At 38.8% G+C, this 22292-nt stretch overlaps 1 protein-coding gene and 1 long non-coding RNA gene across 2 annotated transcripts in view; one reads left to right on the top strand and one right to left on the bottom strand.

Annotated features, from left to right (window-relative positions):
• Window positions 1–22292, bottom strand: part of LOC137044478 (uncharacterized) — a 379696-nt gene that overhangs the window by 60064 nt on the left and 297340 nt on the right. The gene's annotated exons all lie outside the window — the stretch shown is intronic.
• shisa9b (shisa family member 9b) overlaps window positions 19029–22292 on the top strand; it is an 84188-nt gene continuing 80924 nt past the window's right edge. The window contains 2 exon segments of the mRNA XM_067420601.1: window positions 19029–19368; window positions 19371–19897. Of these exon segments, the coding sequence (XP_067276702.1) occupies window positions 19267–19368; window positions 19371–19897 (629 nt within the window). The 5' untranslated portion in view covers window positions 19029–19266.

Below are 22292 nucleotides of genomic sequence, written 5' to 3'. Positions count from 1 at the left end.
CTCTTTCACCTCGCAGCTTCACAAAGTGCATGGATGCTGCTCTGGCTCCGCTAAGACTCCAGGGGATCCGTGTACTAAATTATATCGACGACTGGTTGATCATGGCCAGGTCGTACGATATGGCGGTTCAGCATCGAGATGCTGTTCTAGCCCATATGAGGTGCTTGGGGCTGAGACTCAACGCGAAGAAAAGCGTGTTGACGCCCTCCCAGAGGATTACGTTCCTGGGGGTAGTATGGGACTCGGTAACGATGCGGGCACACGTCACCCGCACGTATCGAGACTATACGGGCGGAAGTCTCCAGAATAAGGCTGGGCCACAGCATCACTGTCAAGTAGTTCCAGAGACTGCTGAGTCTTATGGCAGCAGCGTCCAGTATAATTTCACTCGGCCTGCTCCAAATGAGACCTCTACAGTGGTGGCTGAAAATCAAGGGGTTTTCCCCGAGGGAGAATCCTTTCCGTATGATCAGGGTAACGCGCAGATGCCTTCGTTCCCTCATCGTATGGAAGAAACCTTGGTTTCTGTCCCTAGGACTGGTATTGGGAGCACCGTGTTGCCAGAAAAATGTTTCAACAGATGCATCCCTTACTGGTTGGGGCACAGTCATGGAAGGCCGTGGGGCAAGAAGTCCGTGGGCAGCTCAGCATGCTTCTTGGCATATCAATTGCCTAGAAATGCTGGCGGTCTGGAAAGCCCAGAGGAGTTTTCTTCCGGACCTCCGCGGCCACAATGTCCTGATACGATCCGACAACACTGCCGTGGTATCGTATCTAAATCATCAGGGGGTTCTGAGATCACATCCTCTGTACAGACTGGCACATCAGGTCCTCCTGTGGTCTCAGGGGAAACTGTCGTCACTCAGGCATCCGGCTCCATTGGGCCTGGATGCCATGTCACAGACGTGGCCGAGGCTGCATCTGTACGCATTTCCCCTGATCACTCTGCTCCCGAGAGTTCTGGAGCGGGTCCGCCGGGAAGGCATTCGCCTGCTTTTGGTATCACCCCGGTGGCCGTCCAGAGTATGGTTCTCCGACATCATAGACCTGCTAGACGGCCTTCCATGGCAGATTCCTCTGAGGAGGGATCTGCTGACTCAGGCAGGGGGCACGATATTCCACCCCCAGCCGGAGTTATGGAACCTATGGGTCTGGCCCCTGAGGGGGCAGAGCTCATAGAGGAGGGTCTGTCGGCAGGTGTCATTGAGACCCTACTCAGCTCCAGGGCTCCTTCCACCAGGAGGCTGTACAATCTGAAGTGGAGGGTATTTTCCACTTGGTGTAGAGACAGTGAGGTAGAACTGCGCTGTGGCTTCAGTACTGGAGTTTCTCCCAGATCGGTTTTCTGCCGGGCTTACCCCGTCCACACTTAAGGTGTATGTGGCAGCGATAGGGGCTTTCCACGCACCATTAGGTGAAGGACCTCTGGGGAGGAACCATTTGGTTGTACGGTTCCTCCGAGGAGCACGGAGGATGAGGCCTGTGGCTCATTCCAGGATTCCAACTTGGGATCTGGCAGTGGTGCTTGAAGGGTTGGTTGAGGCCCCCTTCGAGCCGCTGGAGTTGGCCGAGGCCAAGAACCTCATGCTAAAGGTGGCCTTTCTCCTCGCCATCACTTCTCTGAGGAGAGTGGGGGACCTCCTGGCATTGGCAGTCACACCAAATTGCTTGGAGTTTGCCCCAGGCAGAGTGAAGGCCATCTTGCGTCCGACCCCGTGTTACGTACCCAAGGTGCCATCTAATACGGTACGGTCGGTGGTTCTCCAGGCATTCCATCCCCCGCCTCATGTGATGGCAGATGAGGGCAGGCTTCACCTCCTCTGCCCGATCTGGGCATTCAGGATTTATCTGGAGAGGTCTGCCCAGTGGAGGAAGTCAGACCATTTGTTAGTGTGCTTTGGTCCACCCAAGAAAGGGCTGTCTGCGGCAAAACAGACTATTAGTAACTGGATTGTCCAGGCAATAGCCATGGCTTATCAGGTGCGCAGCTTGCCTTCACCGATAGCCGTGAGGGCACACTCTACCAGAGGTATGGCCTCTTCGGTAGCCCTCCTTTCGGGAGCTTCTTTGCAAGAAATCTGCGAAGTGGCTGGGTGGGCCACTCCGCATACTTTCATTAGACATTACAGTCTGCACCTTCTGGCGACGCCAGGTGCCAGGGTTCTCGTCTCCTGAGTATGCACTGCCGTTCCCTGAGAGGGAATGAGACACTGCGTCTCGTAGCCCTGCCTATCGACAGAGCGCCCCGCTTCATCGCAGTAAGCTGTGTATGCTTGTGCCGGCGTCCCTTTATACCTCCGGGTATGCCGTCACTCGTTACGTCATGACGCAACATCAATCAGGATTGGGCTTTTTTAAATGAACTTCAGCAGCGTCATGCCGAGGGCGTTCCCCGATGTGTCATCTACGATGACACAGTGTCCCTCTCAGGGAACATGGGTTATATGCATAACCCGAGACGTTTTCTGTTCACCATCAGCTCTGTTTTCTGTTCACCATCAGCTCTGTTTTCTGTTCACCATCAGCTCTGTTTCTGTTCACCATCAGCTCTGTTTCTGTTCATCATCAGCTCTGTTTCTGTTCACCATCAGCTCTGTTTCTGTTAACCATCAGCTCTGTTTTCTGTTCACCATCAGCTCTGTTTCTGTTCACCATCAGCTCTGTTTTCTGTTCACCATCAGCTCTGTTTTCTGTTCACCATCAGCTCTGTTTCTGTTCACCATCAGCTCTGTTTCTGTTCACCATCAGCTCTGTTTTCTGTTCACCATCAGCTCTGTTTTCTGTTCACCATCAGCTCTGTTTTCTGTTCACAATCAGCTCTGTTTCTGTTCAGTTTTCTGTGTTGGTTGATTGTTTGTAGTATTCTATATTTTTGCTTGTTATTCATTTTTTTGTTATTTTTTTCCCTTTGTTGCACTGAGATTCTTCGGAATGAAAAGTGCATTATAAATAAAATATTTTCATTATAAATAAATCTATTATTATTATTATTATTATTATTATTATTATTATTATTATTATTATTATTATATTTAATATAAATATATACTTATATTTAATAACTTGTTGTTGTTTTTTTTGTCTTAACCGCAAGGACATTGTGTTGATTTCTTGGTTTCCTCTTATGCGGTACAGTCCCTGACAAAAGTCTTGTCGCTTGTGTACAAATTGACCTAAAGTGCCGCTGAAATATATTTCTAATCAAGATATTTTTACAAGAAATGGCTCATTTTAATCCCACCAGCTTTTGTGACAATGTTTCAGTGAAAAACTAAACTTTCAAAAAGTATTCTAATATTCACAGCTTGGTAAAGCCCATTGAGTCAATTGTTGCAAAGACATAAGTGTTGTCGCCTTGTCATATGAGCTTCACCTGTGACTAATATTGGATCAATTAGGTCTCAAGTGTGTATAAAAAGAACCCCAGTATGCTAGACCTTCACATCAACTGCAACTAGACCTCTGCAAACATGCCTAAGATTCACCCTGAGACTAAAGTTTTGATTATCAAGAGGCTGAAGACCAGATCCAATGCTGATGTGACAGACACCTTCAATGTGTCTCAGCGTCAAGTACAGAGGATAAAAAAAAAAGATTTGAAGAGACTGGAGAAGTTTTTGACAAGCCCAGGTCAGGCCGACTCCACAAGACAACTGCTCGAGAGGACCGTTTGTTGGCTCGAAAATGGCCAGCCCATTTTCCACTGCAGCAGAGCTCCACAAGACCTGGTCACCTGAAGTCCCTGTGTCAACCAGAACAGTTTGTAGGATTCTGCCTCGAAATGGCCTCCATGGTCGAATCAGTGCCCAGAAGCCAGCACTAAACAAAATACAATTGAAAAACCGTGTGGCATTTGCCAAGGCCCACAGCCTGCTAAAAGGATGGATGCTGGAAAAGTGGCAGAAGGTGGATTTTCAGATGAATCTTCTGTTGAAGATTCATGATGTTGAAGATTTACACCACAGTCGCCGCAAATATTGCAGGATACCTACTGGAGCCAGAATGGATCCGAGATTCACCCAGAAAACAGTGAAGTTTGGTGGCGGAAAAATCATGGTCTGGGGTTACATCCAGTATGGGGGTGTGCGAGAGATCTGCAGGATGGAAGGGAACATCAATAGTCTAAAATACCAAGAAATCTTAGCTACCTCTTATATTCCCAACCATAAAAGAGGCCAAATTCTGCAGCAGGACGGTGCTCCATCGCATACTTCCATCTCCACATCAAAGTTCCTCAAGGCGAAGAAGATCAAGATGCTCCAGGATTGGCCAGCCCAGTCACCAGACATGAACATCATTGAGCATATGTGGGGTAGGATGAAAAAGGACACATGGAAGACGAAACCAAAGAATATTGATGAACTCTGGGAGGCATGCAAGACTGCTTTCTTAGCTATTCCTGATGACTTCATCAATAAATTGTATGCATCCTTGCCAAACCGCATGGATGCAGTCCTTCAAGCTCATGGAAGTCATACAAGATATTAAATTTGGATCTCACAGCACCACAACTTAATTTGCTGACATATTTTTGTATTTGCAGTAAATTTGTTACATTTCTGTATAGGCGACAAAACTTTTGTCTTGCCAAAATTTTACGTTTCTGTCTTGATTAAATGATAAATATTTCTTCTGTGAAAATTATTTATTTCAGTGCATTAAACATCATTTGGGAGGGTTTTAGCTTTTCATATGAGCTATTTCTAACACCAATTGATTAATTAAAAGTCAGGTTAATATCAGGTATTTCTACAAAATAGATAAGCGACAAGACTTTTGTCAGGGACTGTATATTAACCATCCAACATGTTCTGATTGGCTGTTATTGTATTGCAGCAAAAGCATTTTGGCTTACAAAGTGATAAGGCAAACTGATTATTACTGGAAACTTACCTGGTTAGGATTGTAATGGTGTGATCTGGTGACACAAACATCCCCCAATGCATTCCACCATTCAACTCTTTTTCTTGTTTTCCATGAAAATATTGAAACTCACATCAGCACAATCCCTCAGGTGAGGCAGTGGGCTCATGTAGAGCAGGCATCACATTTCATTTCCTTTTCAATTACTGGCAGAGTGGCAGTGAGCTGTGCCCTGGTAAGCCATCGGAGAAAGGCCAGCTCTGATGGTGAGGTTTGGCTACTCAATCACAGTCCGGTGGAGCAGAGGAGCACAGACAGCACGCCAGATGAAACACAATAATGACTTCTCAAATGCTACAACTGCACCGAGGAAATAGAGAAAGAAAATCGGACAACTTGTTCTGTGTGTTTTTACATTTCCACGGAAAAAGGCAGATGTTAAGGAAGAAGGATGTAATAGGAAGTGAAGGACAGATGAGGAAAGGAGTAAAAGAGAGCCGTATGGAAATCTCGGACGGAACAAATGGAAGATTTTGTTAGGGCAGAAGAATTTGACACTATATCCGTGACAGTTTCCTCATTATAGCTGAGATGTGCCCTGCAAGTATTATAGAACTGTCAGTCAGAACCACGTTAATCAGAAGCATGAAATATTTGATTAATAAAACATTACTCTGCATTATGTTTTGTCTGTGACTTCTCTTCAAAATATAATACAAAACCTATTTTGTTAGAGAATGTGTTAAAGACATTCTGAATTGAACCAGTATAACTTCTGTAATGTGACATTTTTAAGCAAAAAAAGGAATTCAATTAAAAATGCCAGAACAAATGCAAGTTTGCTCAAACATTTTTAAGCTGTGATATAATGGAAGGTGCGACAGATATTGCAGATTTTTTCTTTTATATTGCAAATTACATCTGAGTGAAAAAAACAAACAACAACAACACTGAACTTTGGCCGATTGGAGACGTTCAGTATACGTCACCAGAGAGAAGTATGATGTTTCACTGGAAGGTCAAGCTTGGTGTAGATGAGCATTTTGATTTTTTTGTATTAAAAAATGGCGGCTATTTGCATGAAAAAAAATTGTATTTTTTGTGTGATTATTTACACTGTGAAAATAGCGATAGATTCTTACACTATGTAAAAATTGCAGTATTTTCTTTGCAATAAGTGTAAGTAGAAGATACCATTTGCATCTCATTATTTTAGTAAAACCATATTCAATAATAGCTGTAAATTATTATTGTAAAGTAAATGCTGCCTTATGGGACAATAAAGCCCTCTGTATGCTTGCCTCTAAACACCTTACTATCTGATATGCAATGGGAAAAATTAGAAGAATGTGTTTGGCAAAAGGCAGGTTAAAACTCGGCTAAAGCATCTGCAACACACCTCCCTATATCACTGCTGGTCACAAGTGTTTTTTGTATTTTTGTCTGGCCCAACTAGACATCGGTGGACTTTGCCAAGGTGGGCTTTTTGCACCAGTGTTGCCAAGTCCTACTTTTAAGTTGTTGTTGCAGTTACATTTTATTTCCACATGTTGATTTCAACCCCATACGTAAGCTTTTTTGTGCTCCGACATCCTCAAAACACCACCCTGATGTACAAATTCAGTGTAGAATTCGGCCGCCCAATGGAGAAAATCGCATACTTTTATTGCACAAACCAGGCAACCCTGATATGCACTTAGTATAAATAAACACTTTTTGTCAGGTTTTAAAAAATGAAACACATTTGGCTACAGAGAAATCATCCAAAATAAGATTAATAACATGCATTGTAGAAAAAAATTGATTAAGAAATGTATTTTCATTTCATGTCAGCTTTAACCAATAGCGCCCTATGTGACATAAGAGGAAAATGAAAGTTGTTTAAATGGTTCACATTAACACCAGAAACACGCACTAGGAAAATATAATGTCAGTTTTGAAATATGAAGTTTATATGCACATGAAAAACGCATTTCATAAACTGGCTATCTTCTAAGACTTTGTAGTTAAGATTAATGGCAATCAGATATTCAACGTTTTATGTTTGCTCTAAGAAAAATCGCACGAGAGTGCTCATCAAATAAAACCCAATGGGTGGAATAATATTGGCACTGCAGACTGAAGGAAGGTTTGAACTGTGGCTCAGGTGCAATATATCAGACAAGAGATTTTATCTAAATGAATTCTAGAGACAATATGCGATATAATAACAATCCTAAGAATGAAATGAGATTCCATGTTTTACACTTATCCATATATAGACAAATTGAATTATTGCAGTCATCTTTGGCAGATCTATTGTACAATTATTGTGCTTTATACCATATATGTTTTGTTTTAAAACTGTAGACACATCCAGTAAAATGAGTAATATAAAGAACATTCACCAGGCACTTTTTTTTAGATACTATTGACACGTTGGCCTTCAGAACTTCCTTAATTGTAATTCAACAAGGTGTTGATAACATTTCTCAGAGATCTTGGGCCATATTCACGCAGATCTGTCGGCTGCACATCCATGATGCAAATCTCCCAATCCAGCAAATCTCAAAAGTGCTCTATTGGATTAAGATCTGTTGACTTAGGAAGCCATTTGAGTGTATAGTTAACACGTCATATTCAAGAAACCAGATGATTTAAGCTTTGTGACATGGCACGTTATCCTGCTGGAAGAAGCCATCAGTAAACAGTACACTTTATGGTACACATAAAGGAAGCTAAGCATTTTGGCATGTCAAAAATCTTTGGTTTGTTTACTAGAGGGGCATTACAAGCTTTTGAAACGTGCAAATACTGTTTGTTTTATCTTGAGGAGCCAGCTGCTAAAGGAAGGCTGGATATGGGAATTGAAAACAAATGCAATTTGCAGATTTATTTTCTCCTCTGTCACACAATCCCCTTCAATGTCACTGTCATTTTGTGCTCACTACAAGTATGCTTTTTTTAAAACAAAATAACCAACCAAAAAATCCATTCTTCTCATGAACTCATGCTATTGAAACCAGGTTATAGGCTTTGTCAAGTGCAAACCCTCACAGAATTGTAATCGATATATATTTACAAGTTGAAAAGAACTAAATCATATGGTCTGAACTTGTACAAAATTGAAAAGCACAATTTGAATGTGCAAAGACAACTAAACCACTCAAGGATTGACTTTCATGAAAAGGCTACTGTTACTACTGGTGCTTTCACTTTTGTATGTCAAGGTTTGGCTGGTTAGCATGACTGCTATCTACAAATAAAAGCAAATGGTTTCAATTCTTTTTAAAATAATTTATATTAATTACACATTATCTTCTTCTGAGTTAAGATAGTTAAGCTTCTGATGTTGCTTAACTGTAGGCTGTCATATGTTGTCATAAATATAAAACACAATTCAATTTTTTTTCACAATTTTAAAATTTAACAAGGATTTCACAACTTTACAAATTTTATCCATGTTTCTCTGTGTAAGCTGCTCTCATTTAGCCTAGAAATGAAGTCGTCTAGCAACTCTCAATACACTTCTGAGCTGCAAACGCCAAACTCTGGTCGGGCCAATCACATCGTGTATAGAGTCTGTGGGCGGAGCTTAAAATAATGATGGCCAAGTTGCGTTTGAGTGCTACTAGTAAACACAGAAACTGGCGAACGGCGGTCTTTCGAATCAGCTTTGACCGCGACTCTGGAAGACTTAGAGATAAGCTTCTTTTTGAGAAAAGAACAAAAAAACGACACTGAAGTCATTCTTAAGAAGGGAAGATGTGTTCTGAGTTTTGCCGACCGGATACAGCGAAAGTTTAATCTTTCAACGAGCTCTGCTTCAGCTTCGTTGCTCTGGTTAATTGTAGCGCTATCGAATTGCGTGCACGCCGTGCAGAGGGAGTTTGAAAGACAGCCGTTTATCCCGCCCCTTGGATTGAGCCCTGTCAATGGTGAGTTTCCAGACCAAACATCTTGATGTGGGTCTGGCTTGTCAGGCTAGCGCTCATTTGTTTTGATGCTTCCTCTAGAGGCTGCATCAGCATCAACAGCGCAACCTTGTAAAATGCTCTTTCACTTGCCCCTTCAAAAAATCCACTTGCCCCGGACAAGTTGAAAAGCATTAATGTCGAGCAATACCAATATGCAATACCATATTTCAAAAACATTCGAAGTAATTATGAAATTACATGTAAATATTTACAGTACTTAAAACCTCAAGTTCAACTCATTTATATTTAATAAATATATTTTAATAAATGTGTATAAATAAAGTTGTATACTGTAAATGTGAAAATACCATTTTGGGGCCATTCAAATGCAAACTTTTGGAAACGGGGACGTCGTGCACATGTGTATGACAAGTTTAGTCTTTAAGTGCATTGTTTTTCTTTGACATCGCCAACTACTGGCCTGTTGTGAATAATACATCGTTTTTAGTTATTTTTGTCGATTTGTGTGAACGGGGATCACTTTGACAACATTGCTGCTTGTATGTAAAAAAATACATCTGTAATACATTGTTGTTATGTAAACATACACTAAATTTAAAGGCACACTATTTAGTATTTTTGCAGTAAAATATCCAAAAACCACCGATCCAGTGCTATATATTTTGTTCAGTTGAGTTCTTACAATATCCCAAATGTTTCCAACTATTTGTAAATTGTGAGAAAATTGCTATTTTAACCAACGAGCTGGGACGTCTGAGGGAGTCGCCTGTCAATTGAGTCATATCTGCGTTCCCCTCGTTTTCCAGTTTTATTTGGCAGAAGCACTTTACTCATAGCAGTGTGAATAAGTGTCACAGCAGCCGCTGAATAAACACACAGAGTAACGTCATAACATCATTTTAAACACACTTAAATTTATCTAATATGATAAACAGAGCTGCGTTACCTCATACTCATGACCGGAAAAGCGGAAATAGCGCCGGCGACTGTGTCCCTTCATAATAAAAATCCCACTCAACTCCACAACACTCGTTCCTGCTCTGATTCATACTACAGTAATGTTAAAGGGGTACTTTGGGAAGCTGGGAAGATGAATCTGTATTTAAACTGGGTCATTAATGTAGTAGAAATGTGAAATTATTTTTTGATTTGGTGCTTTCTAGACTGAGAAAAGACTGAACATTTATTTTTGTCCTATGGGAATGAAAGACAACAATTCCCAGAATGCTTCGCTGCCCAAAGAGGCCACTTCCAAAGCCAAAGCTACTAGATTACTGGATCACTTTCACTTTCACAATCATTCAAATATACTCCAGGGTTTCTACTGATACAAAGCCATATGCTAATCACTGAAGTAACCCTTTAATTATCGCATCCATGAACATGATTTCTGCCCGAGTCCTATCCCAGTTCTTTTCCAACGGTTGTGAGGTGAAGACCACGTCCCAAGATTCTGCGCTTAAACGTGCCATCATCCGATTAAACCTTTGTTTTAAATAGGCGCCCTCTAGGGTACAGAAAAAATACATATTGTTGCTTTAAACAACAGTTCATTTGGAATTAACATGTAATTAAGTGTACAAAAGCATTACATTCAATTTGCACTTAACTATTACAAAAAAAGACTTCATTAAGTATTATTTTTGCTTTTCACAAGGGTCTGCATTTTAAATAATCTATAAATGGGACCCATTTACTTGCAGGGTAAACGTGTCACCATAACCTATGTTTTTTCTTTTAAAGGACATGCAGAAGGTTTGAAAAGAATTTGTGGTTATCAACAATGCCACATGCTGTGAACTGGGGTTATCTTGAGCACAGCATTTTTCTGTAAGGCGATTCATTTTATTTAGCCACAAGGCATTAGAAGCAATGGTGATAATGATGTCACTGATGATGTAAAGAGACAATCTCCACAATCTCTTGACACATATTCACTTTAAATACTCCTCTGTGGGATGCTGTTACATATCTTGAAATCAAATTATTAAACTGAGTCACTGTCTGGTTCTTCTTCACAAGGGAGAGTCACGCACAGCTTGGTGTCCTTTTCTAGCAAGCAGCAAGTGATCAAGGGCTCACGTCACACTCCACATGGCCAAAGACAGAGATCAGCCAGGCCTGACAGAAGGTTGGGGGAGTGACGGCTGCATCTCTCCAGACTATGAGCTCATGGAGTGAAAAGTGGCCTACAAACTATAAAAAATGTTATTAATATGTATATATTTATTAAAGAAAATGCACAGACAAGTAAATGTAGGTAATATAATTAGCATTTTCTGTAATATACTAATGTTTTAATTTGCAAACAGTATACAATCATTATACAAAAATATGATTTCGCGTGAAAAGGTTTTGTGACGTGATTCGTCTTATGAAGTGTCAAAACAAAACATTGCTTTATTTATATTTTATTAAAAAATTACTTAAAAAAAGCAACGAAAAAAAGAAAAAGAAAGAAAGAAAGAAAGAAAGAAAAGGTTCTGCTATTTTTTGTCAGTAAACAATATGTATTTCCAAGAAAACTTAAGTTGCTTTTAAAGTTTTTGTACATCTGCAGCTGTTTATCATTCAGAATATACAGTCAAACCAAAATTTACATTTACATTTACATTTAATAATTTAGCAGACGCTTTTATCCAAAGCGACTTACAAAAAAGTGGAGAGCAATAGAAGCAACGAAACAAACAAGGGCAACAACCTGTAAGAGCTGTAAGAAATCTCAATTAATTAGCTCAGTACACAATTTTTTTTTTTACATTATTATTATTATTTTTTTTATAGCCATCTACAACAAAAACTCACATACGCAAAATACAGAACACTGGATTTTGATAGCGAAGATAACAACACATTAGGACTAAGGCTGTTTAAGCAAAATGAATTCAGACGCCTTCAACATTTTCTCACATTATCACAATTTATTCGCTATAGAATATGGTAATAAAATATGACAAACTGTGTCAGAACAAATGAATCTTGATATTGTCAGATAGAAAGGTATGTAATGGACTTGTAAACAACCAATCAGCTGTTCATTTGAAGTATACAGTTATATAATAGCAATTTAGGTCAACCATCACCAAGCAATGCTTCATTTTGTTCAGTCTGTGGTGTAAAAACACCTAAGAAACCCATGGTCAGGTCAAAGTGTCTAATTTTGGTCCCACATTTTTGATCAGTTTTACTGTTAATCCACTTAGTTTTAAAATTGTTTGGTATAAAGTGTCTTTATTTTGCTATCATCACTTACATGAATTATAATGTCCTGCACCCACTAGTAAAAAATTATATCTGGTGTCTGAATAATTTTTGGTTTGACTGTATAATAGCTTAATTCCCCCATTGTTTACACTTGCATGAATAATGAATGAACCTAAGCAGTAGGGATACAAGAGCTTTAACTTGATCTATGGAATGACTGAAGGCTATAGTGACTTATGTGAACGCATTGTGAGAGCAATGATTCAAAACTTGTTTAAGATTTGGTTTTATCTGTCAGGTGACCTTTTCTCAGTGCTGCACAGCTGAGCTCTATTCTATTGCAGCCAGAATCCATAAAACCTACGGTGACAATTCATTTAAGATATACAGCCAGATCTTAAACAGTCTGGCCAAGAAGTAAACTATTGACATGTTAAATTGGGCGTGATGTTTCATTTCTCGCCAATTGCTATTCTTCCCAAGTCAAAGTGATGCAGTCAGGGCTTTTTCAATGTGACCGTCTGATCAGGGGCCGCCAGCTGTGCTCTCTGAGACACTCGTGCAGAGTTTTGTCTCTCTAAACAAACTTCAGTAAAATCCCAGAGGGACGACTGAACTATTTACAGCAGTCTTTAAAGATACAAAGAGAAAAGAGCCATGATTCCCATGACAGGCAGCTATGAATAAAGAAGCTTTCTGTAGCTCGGACTAACATCAAAAGCAAATGAGCTAGATTTCTCAGGTGGCAGATGGTGCTTTCAAAAACACTGTTAAAATACCAGATTACCACCAGCTCCAAAAATAAATGATCTATGACAAACTTTGCGTAAGTTTATGCATGATCAAGGCCTCTCACTGTGATGATAAGGGAGGACTAAAAACAAAACAGATATCTGAGGATGCAAAAGGCTTAGCCGTTTGGAGTTTATAAATACAGTGGGGTACAAAAATCTGAGGGGCCGTTTACACAACACAGTTTTCAATGTACTTTTTATGTGTTTTGGCCTTTCATTTACATGACGATGTTGTTTTGAAAATTATTTTCGAAGTGCAAGTTTCATCATCTCTGTGTAAACAACAACAACAACAACAACAACAACAACAACTACAAAAACCGTGAATTTGGAAAACTGTGCATCATGACATCACCAACTACTGGTCAGATATGAATAAAAATATTATCAATTTTGACTATATAAGTGAGGACATTTTAGTCCTCACAAGTATTGCCAAATAAGGAACACACACACACACGCACGCACGCACGCACGCACGCACACACACACACACACACACACACACACACACACACACACACACACACACGTTGGTCTATGTGGTTTACAGGGACTCTCCATAGGCGTAATGGTTTTTATACTGTACAAACCGTATTTTCTATCCCCTTACACTGCCCCTGCCCCTAAACCTACCCATCACAGGAAACATTCTGCATTTTTACTTTCTAAAAAAACTCATCCTGTATGATTTATAAGCATTTTGAAAAGTGGGGACATGGCCATTGTCCTCACATTTCACCCTCTCCTTGTAATACCTGTGTCATACCTATGTCATTATACACATTTGTGTCCTCATATGTCACAAAAACATGTCCCCCACACACACACACACTCACAATGACTACAAACTGTATTCTATCCCATAACCCCAAACCTGTCCCTAAAACCTACCTATCACAGAAAAAGTTCTGCATTATTTCATTACAGTTTTTTTTATTCGCTTTGGTACTATTATCGCATGTATGTAGTAAAACCTCACAACTGTTATTACAAAACTCAAAGCAGATCATCAAAAAGTCTGTTTTTTCAAACATGTAATCACATGTTCAATTGACTAAGTACAACGCACAAAATTACACATTCACTTTTTCACCACACTTAATCAGTGTGTCCTCAAGAATTACCTTTCATATGAAGTAATTGTCTTTCACAATGCAATGCTCACAATACTTTTGATATGCTTCTCATCTGATTTGTGTAAATACATTTGACCAACACTTATTCCAACTGATCTTAATGGTTAATCACTGAACCATTTGGTAGACCTATATATTTCCATTTCAGCAATACAGTATGAACTACAGAAATAAAATATGTGTTTGTACGAACATAAAAATTAACCACACCTGATGAAAACTCGTTCTTGCTAATTGATTTCAGATGGGGTAACCACAATTGGACATTACATATAAAAGTCAGGGTGTAAACTTTTTACACTGGCAATTTCTTTCAACATGGACCAGGATAGACAGCAAGGAATTGGAAGAGCTCGTGGACGAGGGATCCATCAGAGAGGTGGGCATGGGATCCATCAGAGAGGTGGGCATGGGATCGGTCAGGGAGGTGGGTATGGGGCCCATCAAAGGGTTGGTCATCGGAGAGGGGGAGGCAAAACTGTTGTCTCTAATGAAGTCCGGTCCATCATCGTTGATCATGTGGTGAACCGAGACCTTTCTATGGCAGAAGCTGCCAGATTAGTTGAGCCAAATCTAAAAAAGATCAACTGTCAATTCTATCATCCGAACCTTTCGCCAAGAAAACCGGTAAGTGTGGAAGATGTATACTACTGTATTACGTTCACAGTAAATTGTAATGCATGTAAACATGTTATAGTATTTGTACAGCATGATCTATTGATTGTATTCTCTGTTCTATGCTTAGAATTAACAGAAAACCCCATAGCGGTGGTCGTGGCCGTGTGCTGACCGACCAGCAAGAGTTGGCAGTGGTGGAAATGGTGAGGGCCAGGAATGATATATGGGTGTCAGAAATAAAGCAGGCAATTGAGGAGAACAATGACACCTTTGCCAATGTGGTATCCATCAGCCTACCAACAGTAGCCCACCTTTTAAAGCAGCACAAGGTGAAACAACTAAGGGCTGAGTATGTTCAGGTACAGCACCATACTGTATATTGTTTTACTGTTACTATTTGAAGCATCACATATTGGAACAACACTGTAAAAAGAACAAACCAAAATGTATATTTTAGAGGGTTATGGTGCTTGATGCTGATGTGAACCATCACAAGTACGTTTTTGTTGATGAAGCGGGCTTTAACCTTGCCAAAACTCGTCGCCGTGGACGTAACGTTATTGGCCAACGGGCCACTGTCCAAGTGCCTGGACAACATGGAGGAAACATCTCTATGTGCGCAGCTATCTCTGAAGATGGTGTCCTAGGACGTAGGCCATTACTTGGCTCCTACAATGCTGCATATCTTATTGAGTTTCTCAATGAAATTGAGCTAGCCTGTCAAGGTGAAGGGGTCACATATGTAATTGTGTGGGACAATGTCAGTTTTCACCACGCAGAGGTAGTTCAAGCATGGTTTCAGGCCCATCCTCGATTCATGACCCTCTACCTACCCTCTTCCTACTATTGAGGAATTTTTTTCAGCATGGAGGTGGAAGGTCTATGATCGCCATCCACTTGAGCGTGCCACCCTCCTTCAGGCCATGGATGATGCATGTGATGACATCAATGTAGACCAATGTATAGCATGGATTCGTCATGCCAAAAGGTTTTTTCCATGGTGCTTGAACAATGAGAACATTCATTGTGATGTGGACGAGAATCTATGGCCAAATGCTTAAGACAGGTTTGATCCAAATTAATGTGTGCACTAATTGTTATGTTTTGTTCTCATTTAGTTACATTATAGAAAATATACCTATGTTACAACTATATCTGAAAAATAAAAACTAATTTGCCCAAATGATTGTAGAGGATGTCTTCATTGATTCTTCACTTGATTACACATAGGATGGATATTTTGGAAATTATAGATTATGCAAATGTAAGTGATGTAAGCATATTGCCTAATGTGAAACTGTGTAATATGTATTTTATAGTACTATAGCATATTAATTTCAGCACTTCTAAGGCTGATTTGAAACGTGTATCTTGCATTGTTTGCTGTTGGATGAACTGACTGTTAAAAGTACTAAACTGAAACAAGATCATACTGTTGGGTGTCGGTGATTAAACCAAATGTTCTCATTACATATTCCAATAATCTTGTGTTTGAAACAATGATTATGTGTACTGAAAACATTGCATCAGGTTTTGAAAGAATGACCAGCTGCGTTACAAGTGTGATCAGTTTGGATTTTTGTACTAAGAGTTTTGAAAATGTACACCTTACTTGTGAAAATTGTACCAAAGCGAATAAAAAAAAACTGTAAAAAATTTAAATAATGTAGAATGATTTAGAAGCTGATAGATATCACCACAAGGTCAAGGATTTTGGATATTGTCATTTTTCAGGGACATTTTGTCTCCATAACGTAGGGTTTACCTGAACCGCACGCACGCAGACAGACAGACAGACAGACAGACAGACAGACAGACAGACAGACAGACAGACAGACAGATAGACAGATAGATAGATAGATAGATAGATAGATAGATAGATAGATAGATAGATAGATAGATAGATAGATAGATAGATAGATAGATAGATAGATAGATAGATAGATAGATAGATAGATAGATTTACAAGACATTGTATTCAAGAAGATTTTTTATTCATGAAATTCATGAAAAATTTGAGCTGACAAAATCTCAATTTTAATTTCTGAAAGACACATACAGTCTGGTCTCCGGGTAGAAAAAAAAACATGCTGGTTACACAATAGTATGGCTATGTATTGACCTTTAAACAATGGGGTGTATATCTTGCACAAACCATCATTCAGCTTCAGCTGTCCTTTTTACAACTTTAAGCATTGTGCTGTAGAAGAAAAAAAAAGGGGGGGGGGGGTGGAAGTGACAGAAAGACACTACTCTTCTCTGGCCTTCTGTACGTTTTTAAAATCACTCTACTAAGTCAATAGGAGCTGGATAATGAAATTAGGCCATTACGCACCTGGTTACCATGGAAATAACAAGACCAAGTGATCCCTTAGTGTCTCTCAAGTACTTTACGGATGGCCTCATTGACTCATGCATTCTGATAACCCTCATTCCTGCAACAGTTCCGTTGTTTTCATCAGATTTTATGAATTTGCGCAAACCATGAATATTCCAAAAGGAGCCGTGAGCCTTGTTTTATCTATGCATTAGTTATTCTTCCTCCCCCTTTCATGTTACCATTCCTGCCACCTTAGGCAGGTCTATTTGTCCTCCCAAAGACAAACAGTGCAGATTGCTTGTTCATCTGCATCAGTATGTAATTAGCTTATTGTGAGCTGTGGTCTTGTTTGCTGTGCCAAATGCCCAAGGACCAACTGTGTCTCAGTTATCATGTAATTCGGTAAATACAGACCACACAAAACAAGGGATTAAACCAGAATATAACACAATAAAATTGATTTATATTATCCCTCTCGAGATATGCAAGCTTGTCTGTTGTTTGAAGGTCCAGTTGAAGACCCTGCATCTGCACAATAAATGGAATAAACTGGCTGGATCTTATCACTGCATTAGTCTCAATTATATTTAGCTGGCAAGTTTAATAGTGCGAACTGTGATCAGACAGATCATGTGCTCATAATTCCCAGAATGACCAACGAAAATAATTCAAATAAACAAAAAATTATTAATGGGAGATATAATGATACTCTGTTGGATTAAAGGGTGCAGAATATATATATATATATATATATATATATATATATATATATATATATATATATATATATATATATATATATATATATATATATATATATATATATATATATATATATATATATATATATATATATATATATATATATATATATATATTTTTTTTTTTTTTTTTTTTTCACGTATACCATTTTGGGATAAAATTAAGCCCTGTGAATCAGCATTTTCTCCATTTTAAAAAATGATTACATATCTAAATCAATAATTACAAACACCATAAAAAAGATGCTTATGGTAACATTTCTATTAAGAAACGCATCATCTTGAAGAATTCTTTATGCTGAAATGGTTCTTTGTGTTAGAGTTTAAGGTTCTTTATTCCCACCTGTTTGTTTCGCAAATCTGTAACTCAAAGCCACCTCATTACTGATTTTCTGGAGCTCAGCTATACAACACTGTTAACACACTCTTGACAGGTAACTGATTCCTTTCTTAAAAATATCTATTCATTTTTTACTATTTGGTTCCCTACTAACCATGTCTATTTCTCTTTTAACAGAACATGCAAGTGTGACTTGTTCAGGTAACGATCTTCTGCACCAAGCTCAAGCGAGTAATATGCATAAACATTAAACCTATCCCATGCATTTACCTCATTGTTACCCTTTAACACAGTAAAGGGCTCACATACTGTCCATCTTTGCTCATTTTGACCTTCATTAACTATTGTTTTGCATAAACAACTGGAAAAGATACACTGTAACCCTAAACTCAATTATGTATTTCAGATGCAGTCACAACTTGATCTGCCACCGAATACACAAATAATGATGGATTTAAAGAGGATTATGATATTTAACTGGAACTTGGGTTTATCTATATCATTTTCAATTGTTGTATTTAGCTATATCATTTAATAAACTATCATTTGCTGTGTAAATAAAAAAAAATGAATGTACCTAATTGAGACAACATGATGTTTTTTTTTACTGTACTCTTTACTGATTGTTCACATTGCTTCACATTGATTCGACAATGCAACATAATATTATTTAATTCAGTTATGCTATTTTAAAGTTTCCTAATTTAGTCTCTAACAACAGGTTTACATGCATCAAATGTCAAAAACTGTTTCATTTTCATCATCATCCTGTATCAATGTCAATCAATGTGAACACTCATTAAACGTTCGATGATGGACCAACGGCTCCAACGATTCGATTCAACGTTTAAAAGTGGTTTAAAAAACCCGACAATATTTGTTTTAAATCCATCTTTGTGAAAAACACAATTCGCACATTGCATGCGTATGAGTTGCGCATTCATTTGCGCGCAACGTGTCCTTTATGTGAGAATCACAGTATTGATTGACATGTTCTGCTCTTCTTTAGCTGCTTCCTTCCATGTGCCCATACTTGGATCCCCTCCTCCTCTCGGCTCATTACGCATTCAGTCTCACTCAGCGCTCTGTTCAACGGCAGCTCATTGCGATCCAGACGCTCCACGCACCCGAGTGCGCAAGACCGCAGCGCTCGTGTTTATATAGGCTATAATAGTAGACAAAGTAGTGATTATTGCAACTTGGGGCGACAGAAATCTCCAAATATATACTCACTCATTTGCATACTTCAAAACCTCTATAGACCAACCGTGGCGCCGAAGTTAGCCTATCCTCAAACATGATCGTCTCGGATGGCGGTGATGTTTTTGATGGAGATATGCGTCCTGACACTTCATGACAAAAGACAGCCAACTCTATCTTTCAGCGTCCGTTCAGCCGTGGCAAAGAAGAGGAGAGAAGAGAAGAGCGCAGGATGAAAAGCACTGGCTTACTACTGGGTTACTTTTTGATGAAAGTTCTTGTGTGCGACGCGGAAGGGGAACCTGGGAAGAATCTGGATGGTCTGGTGAAGGCGTCCGGGTCCAACGACTCTAGAGACGGGGACAACGGTCTCTCTGAGACCCCTCACACGGAGGACAGGTGTCGGGGCTATTATGATGTGATGGGTCAGTGGGATCCTCCGTTCGTGTGCCGGACTGGCAGTTACCTGTATTGCTGCGGGACCTGTGGCTTCAGGTTCTGCTGCGAGTTTAAGAACTCCAGGTTAGATCAGACCACCTGCAAAAACTACGACACCCCGCCGTGGTCCATGACGGGCAGACCACCGCCGAAGATGATGGACCAACACGATCCGACTAAGGATAAAACGAATTTGATTGTGTATATCATATGCGGAGTAGTTGCTATAATGGCGTTGGTTGGGATATTCACCAAACTTGGCTTGGAGAAGGCGCATCGACCTCACAGAGAGAACATGTCCAGGTAAGTGACCAGGCTTGCCTTGAATAGCCTAAGGTCAAGTTCACACGCTGTTGTATTTTGTCTGCGTGGTTGTTGTGGAGCTGCGCAGTTTAGGAAAGAAAGGAAATCAAAGGAGGATTTTACATGAATATGGGGTACACTCTGACTGCATATCAATATTCATTAGCATTATTTTTATTTATCATTTGTATTTTTTTGTAAACTGTTGTGGATGAGAGCACTTATCCCATAGGAAAGAAAGAAAATCAAATGGGGCTTCAAATTCAAATGGTTTATATGCATACAATATACAGCTTTACACTCTGACTGTATGTATCTATTACTTGTCATTTTGAAAAAGTTGTAAATTGCTTGGGTTGTTGTGGAGCTGAGTAGTTTATTCCAATGGAAAGAAAAATACAAATGAGTTATCAGAACTGTTTCTTGTAGACAATAATGCGATTAAACAAAGAGAAAATGGTGTTTACGCTTGTTTCTGCTTCTGAAGAGTTTCAGAAGAGATCTGACACGATCACAAACCGTTGTGAGGTTTTTACGAGAGACCAAAATCTGCAATCAAAATGTCCAACATTTGTTCTAAACAAGGTACAAAGGGTATAGCACTACAATAACATCTTTAGTACCTTAGGTTTCATTATGAACTTAAATACTTATCAAACTCTTCCTAAATGATCAGAGCAATGCTATTTGAATTAATTTAATTAGATCAACAAACTGTAAAATAATAAGTTGATGTCAATAATGAAATATAATACGTATGTCTAATCATGATAGTTTTCCTCTGGGATGTCAGGCTTTTAAGGGTTACACTGACACAACTCTCTATCACCGCGACCTGGTTCTAGTTTTTCTTCAACTTCTACTGGTGAAGTAAATACTATTGAAAAATGAAAATACATTAAAAAGGTAGTTCAGGGCAAGAATCAAATAAAAAAAGGAAGTGAATTCTATATTAGTACTCAATTTAAGCGTGTAGAAATTAAAGCATTAATATCAACATTATGAAATTACGTGAAGCTACTCAACTTTTCTGATACTGGTGTTCCCATCATGCACTGAGGTTTAAATAATTAATGATTATTCACTGTTCCAGCTCTATTTACACGGTTTTATCATTGCTTTTGTTGTTAGGTTTAGTAACTTGCCATTTTGTGAAATTTGGAGTTAATTTTCTACTCAAAATGACAATCATCAAAAACAATCCATTAAATGTTACACCACTGTGTATTGTGTACCAGAGGTCTCTGTGTTTAGGTATCTACACAATATCTAGAGTAATATTTATAGGTAAAGCATACACGTTAAAAGTGTTTTAATTCAATGTTATATTTTTTTGAGTAAAATCTATTGCAAAGGAAACTTTGTAGAAATGACCTTTCAGCCGAGTTAAAATTACTTATTTTCTTTGTTAATTTTACTTAATTTAGCTAAGTAGAATTTACTTCATTCGATATATGAAATGTAACTTTAAAAACATGCATACAAAAAATTTGCCAAAGAAAAATGAAGTAAATCTTATTGTTTTTGTCAATCCTTCAAGCAGTCTACAACACTGACATGAAGTGTAAAATATGCCCCTTTACTTTCACAGACAATCATTTATTTGAGGTTCAAGATACCTATTTAAGTGGTGGAATGTACAAAGTAAATTTCATTCAAGTGAAGAAAAAAAGATTTTCTTTATTTTGACTAAAAAGGAAATGGAAGACATTTTCCCTGGTCTGAAGACAGAATAAAGTGTGCATAATCAGGACTGAAAGCAAACAAAATACTAACTTGTATTCAGGTCTAATTCATCTGTTGATTAGCAAACATTCATCAACATCTCTGTAAGTCTCTAATTATCTCCATGGTGAGGCACAGATTTTGTCTGGAAAAGCGCCTACTCCAAACAAACGAACACTCACTTACTCTTATTCATCTAAACATTAGTAGAGAGGTGTCCGTGACATTAGTAGGATAATGGACACTGATCTGTGTCTAATGATGTTAATATTTCAAGGACATTCTATTTGTATATTGACCTTTCATTCTATCTTTCACTCTATTTAGGCGTCAGCCCAATGAAAACACACATGGGCCTCCCATCCACCACCCACAACCAGCCATTTACACCATTTTAATTGAGTGCTTTTTGTATATTTTACCATTCTAACTTGCACCATTTGAATGAATTTCATTATGTTTTAATGTAGCCCCACAAAAAGTTTTTTTTTTTTTTTTTTACCATTTCAAAGTGTGATTTGTATTAAATCTATCAGTTTTACATAAGGTTGTTTAAAGACCCCATGAAAACCAAATGGGAGTTTTGTAGCTTTTAGATCATGTCAGTTATGTCTAGTAAATTATACTCCTAAATGCTGAGCGGTCTTTTAGCAGATATGCACAATTTAAA

This window comes from Pseudorasbora parva, chromosome 2 (genome assembly GCF_024679245.1).
Source record: "Pseudorasbora parva isolate DD20220531a chromosome 2, ASM2467924v1, whole genome shotgun sequence".
Lineage (NCBI taxonomy): Eukaryota > Metazoa > Chordata > Actinopteri > Cypriniformes > Gobionidae > Pseudorasbora > Pseudorasbora parva.
This window is presented reverse-complemented; position numbering and strand designations above follow the sequence as displayed.